Source organism: Sander lucioperca, chromosome 11 (genome assembly GCF_008315115.2).
Source record: "Sander lucioperca isolate FBNREF2018 chromosome 11, SLUC_FBN_1.2, whole genome shotgun sequence".
NCBI classification, from domain to species: Eukaryota; Metazoa; Chordata; class Actinopteri; order Perciformes; family Percidae; genus Sander; species Sander lucioperca.
In genome coordinates this window covers 24,298,888-24,311,621 of record NC_050183.1, presented here as the reverse complement: position 1 = coordinate 24,311,621, position 12,734 = coordinate 24,298,888, and the positions used below count along the sequence as shown (strand labels likewise).

Below are 12,734 nucleotides of genomic sequence, written 5' to 3'. Positions count from 1 at the left end.
TTTTTACTTTACTTTTACTTTAGTTTTTAATGAACAGGAGGAATGGTGAATGATGACATCATCAGTGTCTGAGAGTTGATTTAGAACATCAACACAGTCAGCTGAGAGTCTGCTGAACAGCCTGCAGACACACACACACACACACACACACACACAGACACACACACACACACACACACAGACACAGAGACACACACACACACACACACACACACAGACACACACACACACACACACACACACACACACACACACACACACACACAGACACACACACAGACACACACACCCACACAGAGACACACACACACACACACACAGACACAGAGACACACACACACACACACACACACACACAGAGACAGACACAGACACACACACACACACACACACAGACAGACAGACACAGAGACACACACACACGTTTGTTTCACTATCTTTGTGGGGACCCGTCATTGACATAATGCATTCCCTAGCCCCTTACCCTAACCTTAACCATCACCACTAAATGCCTAACCTTAACCCTTACCCTCACCCTAACCATAACCTAATTCTAACCCTAATCCTAAAACCAAGTCTTAACCCTCAAACAGACCTTTAACCTTGTGGGGTCCAGCATTTTGGCCCCACAAGGCTGTCGGGACCCCACAAGTATACTGGAGTCCCAGTTTTTGGACCCCACGAATATAGTAAAACAAGAACACACACACACACACACACACACACACACACACACACACACACACACAGTTAGCACCAGATGTGTGAGCTCACAGTGAGCGGCTGTTTCCTGATGGTTCTCATGTTGTTAGTCTGACTGTGTCCTCCAGCTGTTGTTAGTCTGACTGTGTCCTCCAGCTGTTGTTAGTCTGACTGTGTCCTCCAGCTGTTGTTAGTCTGACTGTGTGTGTCCTCCAGCTGTTGTTAGTCTGACTGTGTCCTCCAGCTGTTGTTAGTCTGACTGTGTCTGTCTGTGTCTGTCCTCCAGCTGTTGTTAGTCTGACTGTGTCTGTCCTCCAGCTGTTGTTAGTCTGACTGTGTGTGTCCTCCAGGTCAGAGGACGCTGCAGCACCGCGGAGACATTCTGGACACTCAGGTCATCATCAACCCAGCACACGACTTCGTCTGCTCCGAGGTCAGTTTATTAAATGTTCAGCATTAGTTAGTGTCCACTAACAGTTCTGAAAGTGTCTGACAACATTATGGGATGGATCCCTACAGAGATAGACCTTTTAGTTAAAGAGTAAGATCCTTTTAGTTTAACATGAAACAGCCCCGAAATCACCATCACCAAACCCACCAGACTCCATGTAAATAATCAGGACTTTTAGCGTGTATAGAACCAGCATATCTCCACATGTAAATGGGTGAATTAAGGGTTTATTTCAACCAAACCAGAGTGGTGATTGTTGGAACAGTGGAAAGATGAACCAAGACGGCTTTTGGTAGTTTGATTTAGTTTCTGTCCACTTTGAATGAAGTGTGTTTTACCATGATAAAAGTCCTGATTATTTACATGGAGTCTGGTGGGTTTAGCGAACGCAACCGGTAAACTGACTTTTTCCCAAATATGAACTGTTTTTTTTTATTTTTTTTTTTTATTCAACTTTATTTCCATCAAAATATCCAAAGTTTTTCCCCAAAATATTCCGACTTTTCCCCAAATGTGTCCCAGGTGCGACGGCTGGTCTGTGAGCCGTCCCGACATAAGCTGGTGGTTCTGGCGGGTCAGTGTGTGGAGGAGTCTGGAGACATCGTGCTGCAGAGAGGAGACTTCTCTCTCAGAGACTTCATCAACATCTTCAACGATGAAGAGGTAACACACACACACACGCTCAGAGACACACACACACACACACACACACACACACACCCCTTATAAAGTAACAGGCTCCTTGAGGCTAACAGTAGTCAGTAGAGGGCTATGGAGGGCCTGAGGCAGATTACTAACTATACCAGTACAGCACCAGTGGTCAGTGACGATCCAAAGCTGCCTGACAGGCTCAATGAGTTTTATTGTCGCTTTGACAGATACCATGTTGATGACATCACACAATCGATGACATCACACAGCCCCAGCCCTCCTTTGGTAATAGAGGAGGAGGAGGTTAGGCAGGTCCTGACCTTGTATCCTCCGCTACTATCAAGCACTGTGCAGAAGAGCTTGCCTCAGTCCTCTCAGAAATCTTTAACTGGTTTCTGAGGGAATGCACTGTCCCAAAATGTTTTAAGTCCACTGTCATAATTCCTGTGTCCAAAAAACCCAGCATTAGTTGCCTGATTACAGACCTGTAGCACAAACATCTGTTATAATGACAATCTTTGAGAAAATAGTATGTAAGCATCTGTCCAGTGTGGTCAGGTTAGACCCCTTTAGGTTTGCTGTATCCCTATGTCTCCTCTCCATTCTTCAGCACCTGGAGCCCCAGGCAGCTATGCAGAGGTCCTCTTTATAGATTACAGCTCTGCTTTTAATACAATTTCACCCAGTAAACTTTTTCAGAAACTTCAACAAATGGGGTCCATATCTCCTTATGTCACTGGATCTTGGATTTCCTATCGCAGAGAACACAAGTGGTCAAAATCAGTAATAATATCTCTAATGTCAAGTACATTAATACTGGTGCCCCGAGGGGTGTGTTTTATCACCTCTGCTATATCCATTGTATACTAATGCCTCCAATCCAATCCAACTTTATTTATAAAGCACATTTAAAACAACCAGGTTGACCAGAGTACAACTCTCAAGAAGGTTTGAGTTTTAAGTCGTGATTTAAAAATGTGAAGGCTGGGGGCCAATCTGACATTCAGAGGCAGGTCATTCCTCAGCCTCGGGGCCACGACTGAGAACGCTCGTTCTCCCCTATTTTTGAGCGGCGTTGTAGGGACAACACGGAGTAGCTGGTCAGCAGAACTTAACGACCTCAGAGGAGCGTGCGGCTTTAATAGTTCAACGACGTACGCTGGGGCTTGACCATGAAGAGATTTAAATACAAACAACAACATCTTAAAATGGATTCTAAAACAAACCGGTAACCAGTGAAGGGAGGCAAGAACAGGTGTAATGTGATCTCGTTTACGAGTTCCGGTAAGGAGCCGAGCGGCAGCATTTTGAACCATTTGTAATCTTGAGAGGGAGGCCTGGCTAACACCTACATATAAAGCATTACAGTAATCCAGGCGAGGTGTGATAAAAGCATGTATAACCCTCTCAAAATCAGTGAAAGATAAAAATGGCTTCAGCTTGGTAAGCAGCCTGGGTTGAAAGAAACTAGCTTTTACACCAGAATTGATCTGCTTCTCTAGTTGAAACTCACTGTCCATTTTAACACCAAGGTTAGTTACCATGACGTAACATAGGGAGTCAGAGGACCTCCTGGAGCACGACTGGGTCTAAATATCATGACTTCCGTTTTACTTTCATTAAAATGTAAAAAGTTTAAGGCCATCCAGGCTTTAATGTCAGAAAAACAATCGAGCAATCTTTTTAGGGAATTATCACCCTTACTTTTTATAGGCAAGTAGATCTGTGAGGCATCTGCATAGAAATGGAAGCTGATGTTATGCTTCTTTAAGATGGAACCAAGGGGAAGCAAATACAGGGAGAAGAGAATCGGCCCCAAAATAGACCCCTGAGGAACTCCACATGTCAGCGGTGCTGCGGGTGAAGTAGAGCTGCCAAAGCTAACTTTGAACACTCTCTCTGATAAAGATGATCTAAACCAGAGGTGGCGAACCTGTGGCTCTTGAGCCGTATGCGGCTCTTTGCCTGCTCCTGTGAGGCTCTTACTGTGTGGCTGGGGGCTGTGTCATTGGTTGATTGTTGTTTTTAACTTTTCTGAAACATACAGTATTTCAGATAAGTAAAAAAAAAAGCACATTTGAATGCATCTGCCAATACTGCCAATACATTTACCAATTATTTTAAAATGGAAAATAATGCAGCAGAGTTTTGAGGACAGATTCTGCAACCTGAGGAAAAACAGCGGCCACAGATCACCTTCCTCGTTAACCCTTTCACTGCTGAATCCGATTGTTTGAAAGCCCCTTTAGTGACAGATGAGTGAGAGAGTTGCTTCAAGTGGCCACAATCGAGTTCAAGCAAGACCTGAAAAGGATTGTGGATAACAAAGACTGTCAGGTTTCCCACTGAGTCAATCTAAGTGAGAAAAAAAACTATGAAAACTGCTATGTATTATGACTGTCATCAGATCTGGAAGACACTGTTGCTGTTGTAGTGTGGACGTGCATGTGTTGTGTGGCTTTTTGCTATGGTGCGGTTTTTTTTGTGGCTCTTTATACCTAACTGGTTGGCCACCCCTGATCTAAACCATTCGCGTGCCGTGCCTTTAATCCCCACAACGTGCTCGAGACGAGAGATAAGAACACTGTGGTCGACAGTGTCGAATGCTGCTGTGAGGTCTAAAAGCAGAAGGATTGCAGAATCTCCAGAGTCTGTTGAGATTAAAAGATCATTAAAAACTTTTATAAGTGCAGACTCTGTGCTATGAAATGCTTTAAAGCCAGACTGGAACACCTCAAGGACATCATGCAGATCTAAAAAAGATTGTAGCTGCACGAGAACTGCCTTTTCAAAAATTTTGGACATAAAAGGAAGTTTAGAGATCGGATGATAGTTTGCAAGAAGGTGTCCAGATTTGGCTTTTGATAAGAGGCTGCACCACTGCCTCTTTAAAACAACGTGGCACATGACCAGAAGTAAGACTACTGTTAATAATTGCTTGGATGTTTGGTCCAATAGTGGGCCACACCTCTTTAAAAGACGAGGTGGTACAATATCAATAGGACAAATTGAAGGTTTTAAATGTGCAACAATATCAGTAAGGGCCGAGAGGGATAAAGGCTCAGACTTAATGAGAACTGCTGCACACACTTTGGAAATGGAGGGGTCAAAGGCTGGAAGTGAAATGTTAGCTCTAATGGTGGTGATCTTTTCCACAAAGAAATGGAGACATGTTTCACAGGCCACAGAAGCCTCTTCCTGCGTTGTGGATCGGGGGGCATGAAGAACAGAGTTGATTGTGCTAAAAAGAACATGAGGTTTATGGCAGTTTTTTTCAATAACATCAGAGAGGTATTTAGCCTTTTCAGCTTTGACAGTTCTCTGGTAATTACGCCAACTATCCTTTAGGATATCGTAAAATACCTGCAGTTTATGTTTTTTCCACTGGCGCTCAGCTTTCCTACACTTTTGCCTAGCAGCTCGAGTTAAGTCATTCATCCAGGGTTCAGAATTCGGGTTTTGAGGCCTGGGTTTAGGTGGTGCAATAGTGTCGAGAATATTGCTACAGGTAGATGAAAAAGAGGAAATCAACTCAGCTATACCTAGACAAGCAGATGACCCTATATTCTCCATAACATCATTGAACATTTCGGAGAATTGGGCCGCAGTGGCAGGTTTAATCATCCTGCGGAGACGAGGCGGAACGCATTTCTTAACAGTATTAGTGCTGGGAAGGGAAACCTCAAATAAAACCGGTGCGTGGTCAGAAAATACAGCTTTGTGTATTCGATGTTTAAAATAGGCAAACTGACAAAACAAGATCTAATGTGTGGCCATGGATCTGTGTCGGACCACTTACAAACTGTGTAAGGTTAAAAGCATCCGTAAGATTTAAAAAGTCTTTAGCCAGCAGATTCGTAGGACAGCATACATGAATATTCAAATCTCCTACAATTAAGATCCGGTCATATTTCGGCATGATTTCAGACAGTAATTCAGAGAAATCTCCAATGAAGTTCTTGTATTTCGGAGGTCGATAGATAAGTGCACACAGAACAGGCTGAAATTTGCCCAATTCAAACATTGTTAGTTCAAAACTAGAGAATGTAGTCATTGGCAGCTGCCTGCAGTTGTACTCATCCTTAAAAATAACGGCAAGTCCTCCTCCTCGACCAGTAGTCCTCGGGCAGTTAAAATATGTGCAGTCAAGCGGTAAAAGTTCAGAAAAAGAGCTGGACTCACCAACATTCAACCAAGTTTCAGTCACAAATGGGAAATCCAAGTTGTTCCGGGAAAAGAGATCCTTCAAAATAAAGGTCTTATTTGCCAGCGATCTAGCATTGACCATGGCAGCTCTGACAGGAGCAGGGGAACTGGCCGTAAGGGTTACATGACTCAACGACCGAAGATGTCCATGGTTAACGCCACCTCTACGAGGGCGGGGTGAACGCTGGCAAGGATACTCCATATCCGACCCGAGAATCGGTACCAGCCAGGTGGCGGCCGGATCCATGGCTCGCCAGGAAACATAGCGATCCTGAAGTGCACAGAAGTGACGGCGGGTAATCCGCTAAATGAGCTTTCAGCTTCACCAGCTGGCCGCTGCGTTTCCCACGGCGTCTAGTGCGTCTTCTCCGGACAGGGGAAGCCGGATTGCGTACGAGGTGAGCAGGTATGTTCAGCAGGAAGGGAGGGAGACAAGTTTGTTGACCACCCCAGTCAGACTTGGGCGACTTTTCCAATGCGAGACGGTAATCAAGCAGCGTTTGGCGATCATAAACCAGCAGAGAGTCAATACATTGTATAAACAGTGACACAAACAGTAAAATCACAAACAATTTGCCCTGCACCAGACGGCTTACCACACACACTGGCGCCATCTTTCCGCCCCATCCCTTGCAACTGTACATCACATGCTGATTCTGTTAACATGTTCAAATTTGCAGATGATACAACGGTGGTGGGGTTGATTTCTGGGGATGATGATGTTGCCTATAGTAATGAGGTCCTCTCACTGATTGAATGGTCTTCTAACCACAACTTAGCGTTAAATGTCTCCAAAACTAAGGAGCTAGCAGTCGACTTCCGCAGAAGTGGGAAGCCGTCCCAGCCCTTACACATCAATGGAGAAGTGGTGGAGCGGGTGGACAGTTTTAGGTTTCTAGGCACAACGATATCATCATCTTTAAAATGGGATGATAACATCACCAACACAGCCAAAAAAAAACCCATCAGAGGCTTTTTTTTCTTCACCAATTGAGGAAGTTTGGGGCAGCCCGTGACGGGATGTTACAGTTCTACCGAGCTGCCATCGAGAGCGTCCTTACTTTGTCTGTTACTGTCTGCTATGGCAACTAGAGGGTGACACGGGAATTAACTGTCGCTCCCATCCCACGAAAATACTCCCGTCACATCCCGATCACGGGACTGCCCCCCCCAAAAAAATCCTGTCCTGCAAAATCCCGAGAGAAAGACTCCCGAATCCCGTCCCGCTCCCGTTTCGTTCCCTATGTTGTCTAAAGTTATCAGACTGTGTGTGTGTGTGTGTGTGTGTGTGTGTGTGTGTGTGTGTGTGTGTGTGTGTACAGCTGCAGCGATGGCCGAGGGAGTGAGAGCGGCTCCTCTCCTCTGCTGTGCTGATGTAGTTGTGTGAATGCAGCGCTGCAGAGCTGTGTGTCTCTCTCTGCTGGGGGGTTAGAGGTAGTGACCATCCATCGAGCCTCCCTCAGGTCCCGGTGTTCCCGATCAACAGACGTAGTCTATGTGGTTCTCTTTTCTGAAACAAAATGCCTCGCAATCTTTGAGCGCACTCACCACATTGCAGCGTCATTTCTTAATTTAATCTACGCCTCCATCCCGCTCCCGTTGATTTCTATTCTTGATCCGTCCCGAACACGTTACCGACAATGAAATTTACTCCTGTACCGCGGGACTCCCGTACCGCGGGACTCCCGCGGGAATCACGTGACCCGCGGGAGTCCTGAAAAATGGTCACCCTCTAATGGCAACGCTACTGTCCAGCAGAGGCTGCAGCTGGACAGGATAGTCAACACAGCCTCAGAATCATTGGCTGCAAACTCTCCCCCATTTGTGAGATCTCCGAGGCCCGTATCCACCGGAAAGGCCTAAAGATCCTACAAGATGACAGTCAGCCTGTGAACTCCCTTTTCACCGTCCTCCCATCAGGGAGAAGGTTGAGAGCTATGAAGAAGCTCCCGCTTTCTCCCCAGCACATACTGCAGAGCCATCACATCTCTGAACAGCTCTCCATCTTTGTACCAGCAGCTTATGGAAGAAGGTTCCCCTAAGGTGCCTGTATAAACTCTCCATCTCTCACACTGCTTTTCTAATATCACTTTTTATGCCACCCATATTAGCGGTATTTTATCTATTTATTGCAAAGTTGTGGACTTGTGCTATGCATTCCTATGCAACGCGTCACTTTAACTTGATATTGGTTATTTTAGCCTCCTGGACTGTCCTCCAGGTATGTAGTGATCAGATGTTTTTACCTGCCTGTGTTAAGTGTGATCCATGTGGGACACCATATGTGTATCTATTAACTATATGTTGTTGTTGTTGTTGTTATTGTTGATGTTGTCATGAGCACACTGAAGCACATTCCTAGCAACCTGCACCGAGTTGTATGGCAATAAAGTACTGAATCATGAATCTTGAATCTTACACCAAAAGGCGGAAATCTTCCTGTTCCTAACACTGTTTCCTGTCTGTGTGTCTCTGTGTGTGTGTGTCTGTGTGTGTGTGTCTCTGTGTGTGTGTGTGTGTGTGTGTGTGTGTGTCTCAGGTGCGAGAGCTGTTGGGCGGTGCTGACCCGGCTCTGAAGCCCCTCCTCACCCTCAGCTGTCCCGAAGTTGGCGTGTGGAAGCGGGAAGCCGTAACCATGGTAACCCTGCAGCAGGACTACATTGAGATCCAGATCAACCCGGTCCTGGTCCTGCCAGACATGGAGGGTCTGCACGAGTTCACGGAGTACCTGTCGGAGTCCCTGGAGCCCGAGTCGGCCTTCGCCCTGCTGGCCCCGCCCAGCACCGTGGGCTTCCTCAAGCTGTCGCGCCCGTGCTGCTACATCTTCCCTGGCAGCCGCGGGGACTCCGCCTTCTTTGCCGTCAACGGGTTCAACGTGCTGGTGAACGGCGGCTCGGACGCACGCTCCTGCTTCTGGAAGCTGGTCCGCCACCTGGACCGGGTGGACTCGGTGCTGCTGACCCACGCCGGCGTGGACAACCTGCCCGGCTTCAACAGTCTGCTGCAGAGGAAGCTCGCCGAGACGGAGGAAGGCTCGGCCGCCGCGCACGGCGAGGACCACTGGTAGGGACCAATCAACGTATGTGTCTGTCTTTGTGTGTGTGTGTGTGTGTGTGTGTGTGTGTATGTGTGTGTGTGTGTGTGCGCGCGCGCGCCATTTGTGTTTACTAAAATAACTACTTAAAATTACTAAAAGATGAACATTTGACTTAGTGCAGCTAGCAACAACTCACATATAGAATCAACATCTCCACCGCAATGTTTCCCCCTCTCATTCCCCCTGCTCTGGTGTTCCCCCCTCTCATTCCTGTTAAATAACGGTGCTTGTTTTCTAACCCAGCAGCCCGACCGATTGGATGCAGCAGAAGAACTTGGTTTCCCCGGAGATGGGCGTAGTTTTCCTCAACGTTCCCGAAAGACTGAAGTCGGCGGCGGCCGATCCCTGCGAGCTGCGCAGCTGCGACCAGGCAGCGCTCGCTCTGCAGCTCTTACACAGACTGGGAATCAAACCAGAACCCCTCAGCCGGGCCAACGGACCCGTCATAGAGCCTCTCATCCTGTTCCAGAAGATGGGCGTGGGCCGCCTGGAGCTGTACCCGCTGAACCCGGTCAGCGGCAGCAAGGACCTCGATGCCTTCACGCAGACGTGGCCGAACAACGCGTCACAGTCAAAGGGCTCGGAGCTCCCGTTGACCTGCCTGGTTTCCATCTGCGCTCTACTGGTCTGGCATCCCTCCAGCCCGCTGGAGAAGATCATCCGGGTTCTGTTCCCCGGCTGCACGCCCCAGAACCAGATCCTGGACGGGCTCGATAAGCTCAAACATCTGGAGTTCCTCAAACACCCGGCCGTGTGTTCGAGAGACCTGGAAATGCAGAAGACGGCAGAGAAACAACCGAAGCGAGCCGAGAGTCGGGAGAGCCTTAAGTCCCTGTCGAAGGACTCGAGAGCGAGCAGCACCACGCAGAAAGACAAACCGCCACGGCAGGAAGTCAAGAAACAGGAAGTGAAGACGAAGCCGAAAGACGGGGAAGAAAAACAGATCAAGATGAAGGAGGCAGACACTAAACCAAAGCTGCCGAAAGCTGCCGAGAAACTGGCTGCAAATCCAAAGAAAGACGTGTCGAAGGAAGAGAAAAAGGAAGTGAAAAAGAAGGACGAGAAGATAGCTGTCGCTGTCGTAAAGAAAGACGAGAGCGCCGAGAAAAAGAGAGAAGCTGTAAAGAAAGAAGAGAGCACAGAGAAAAAGAGAGAAGCTGTAAAGAAGGAAGAGAGCACAGAGAAAAAGAGAGAAGCTGTAAAGAAAGAAGAGAGCATAGAGAAAAAGAGAGAAGCTGTAAAGAAGGAAGAGAGCATAGAGAAAAAGAGAGAAGCTGTAAAGAAGGAAGAGAGCATAGAGAAAAAGAGAGAAGCTGTAAAGAAGGAAGAGAGCATAGAGAAAAAGAGAGAAGCTGTAAAGAAGGAAGAGAGCATAGAGAAAAAGAGAGAAGCTGTAAAGAAAGAAACTTTTAGCACAAAACCAAAGAAGGACGTCAAAGTGGAACCAAAGAAAGACCCAAAGAAGGATGTGAAAACGGAGGAGAAGAAACCAGCGAGAGCAGCAGTTAAAGAAGTGAAGAAGGCAGCGAGTGAACGAGTGTTGAGTGCAGACGTAAAGAGAGCTTCTCTGAAGAGCGGGACTCTGAAGAAAGACGCGACTCTTCTGAAGAAAGACTCTTTAAATAAAGGAACCAAAGGTAACTATGAAGCTGGGACATCCCATTCTGTCCCCGTACATGGCGCCCAATGGGTCAGTGTTGTGATTCCATAGGATTAGGTATATTTCTTTACGTAGGGCTGCACAATATATTGTTTTTTTATCGTCATTGCAATATCAACTGGCGCAATATACCAGTGATAGACCGATATATCGGGCCGATATTTGCGTTTTTACGTGTATCGGCCGATACGTGGCTGCTGCGTTCGCCGATAGTTTTTTCCCGGCATTATTTACAGACAGGCATCCACAGGCAGCTCTGTGTTGCTGGAGACGCTGCAGTTCACGTGCAGACCATGCACTGCCCCTCCACTAGCAGAGTGCTGGTGCTGGAAGCCTGGCAGGCTTGCTGGTGCTGGAGGCCTGGCAGGCTTGCTGGTGCTGGAGGCCTGGCAGGCTTGCTGGTGCTGGAGGCCTGGCAGGCTTGCTGGTGCTGGAGGCCTGGAAGGCTTGCTGGTGCTGGAGGCCTGGCAGGCTTGCTGGTGCTGGAGGCCTGGCAGGCTTGCTGGTGCTGGAAGCCTGGCAGGCTTGCTGGTGCTGGAGGCCTGGAAGGCTTGCTGGTGCTGGAGGCCTGGCAGGCTTGCTGGTGCTGGAGGCCTGGCAGGCTTGCTGGTGCTGGAAGCCTGGCAGGCTTGCTGGTGCTGGAGGCCTGGAAGGCTTGCTGGTGCTGGAGGCCCGGCAGGCTTGCTGGTGCTGGAGGCCCGGCAGGCTTGCTGGTGCTGGAGGCCCGGCAGACTTGCTGGTGCTGGAGGCCCGGCAGGCTTGCTGGTGCTGGAGGCCCGGCAGGCTTGCTGGTGCTGGAGGCCCGGCAGACTTGCTGGTGCTGGAGGCCCGGCAGGCTTGCTGGTGCTGGAGGCCCGGCAGACTTGCTGGTGCTGGAGGCCTGGCAGGCTTGCTGGTGTTGGAGGCCTGGCAGGCTTCCAGCACCATGGCAGTCTTAAATTACAAATCAAGCACTTTGTTTCAATGACTACTTTTCAGGTTTATTGTTTTCTTAAATTATTTAAATGTGTTGACAAAGGAGATTTTGTGATGACCTGATTATATCTGTCTTATGATGTGTCAGCAAGCAATGCCTCATCAAGGCTGTGTTGTAGATGTTGACCCTGGCACAGTTAACCATATGCAGTGCACCCATCCTTATGATGCACATTGCTCATATCATTTGGGGGATGTGAATGTAAGATGATTGCAGAAGTGACACTGATCTGTGTTTTTGTTTATTATTTTTAATAAAACAACTCCAGTGTGGCAGGGTTTACATTTTTATGATGTAAATTGAGGGAGCAAAAGCAGTATCGGCTCCAAATATCGGCTCAACAAAATCGGCAGCCCGTATCGGTCATCGGCTAAGGCTGATAAAAAAAAATCGGCATCGGTACTAAAACATCCATATCAGTCGATCCCTACAATATACATATTGCGAAAGGTTGCGACATATCGCGATAGACACTACAACATTTTTTGTATTAGATGAAAAAAAATATCGGTAGGAAACTGCACTTTAAAGTGTAACTGCCGTTCTGTTTTAGTAGTGCCTGTCGTCAAGGCAACGTTCAATTTGTTCAATAAAAGAATGTCAGACATGATTTCCATTAATTTGTTTTAAATTCAACGAGCACTTTGTTGTATTTTAAAAGAATACTGAAAGCAACAGAGAGGCAGAACTGAGTACACTCCTAATATCTGTTAATTTATCGCAAGTAATATTGTTATCGCGATATTCAGCGTTATCGCATATTTTCCTCATATCGTGCAGCCCTACGTGTGAGGCTTTTTTCAGCATTTTTTTAAATACTTTTTTCAGCATTTTTTTAAAAAATCTTTTACTTTTGGAGCTTTTTCACAATTTAAGTTCTATTTTATGTCGTTTTTCAGCTTTGTTCAGATGTTTCTTTCTTTCTTTCTTGCGACTTTTACAGGTGTGAATGTTGAACGCATTCACAACTGTTATTCTACGTATTTATTGT

The 12,734-nt window shown here is 47.1% G+C and overlaps 1 protein-coding gene across 1 annotated transcript in view; it reads left to right on the top strand.

The window, feature by feature from the left end:
* The window catches only part of map1sa (microtubule-associated protein 1Sa), a 46,670-nt gene that overhangs the window by 7,933 nt on the left and 26,003 nt on the right, over nt 1-12,734 (top strand). Inside the window, exons 4-8 of the mRNA XM_036007452.1 lie at nt 1,053-1,135; nt 1,676-1,816; nt 8,550-9,073; nt 9,351-10,290; nt 10,420-10,744. Coding sequence (XP_035863345.1) covers nt 1,053-1,135; nt 1,676-1,816; nt 8,550-9,073; nt 9,351-10,290; nt 10,420-10,744 — 2,013 coding nt within the window. The remainder of the gene's footprint in view (nt 1-1,052; nt 1,136-1,675; nt 1,817-8,549; nt 9,074-9,350; nt 10,291-10,419; nt 10,745-12,734) is intronic.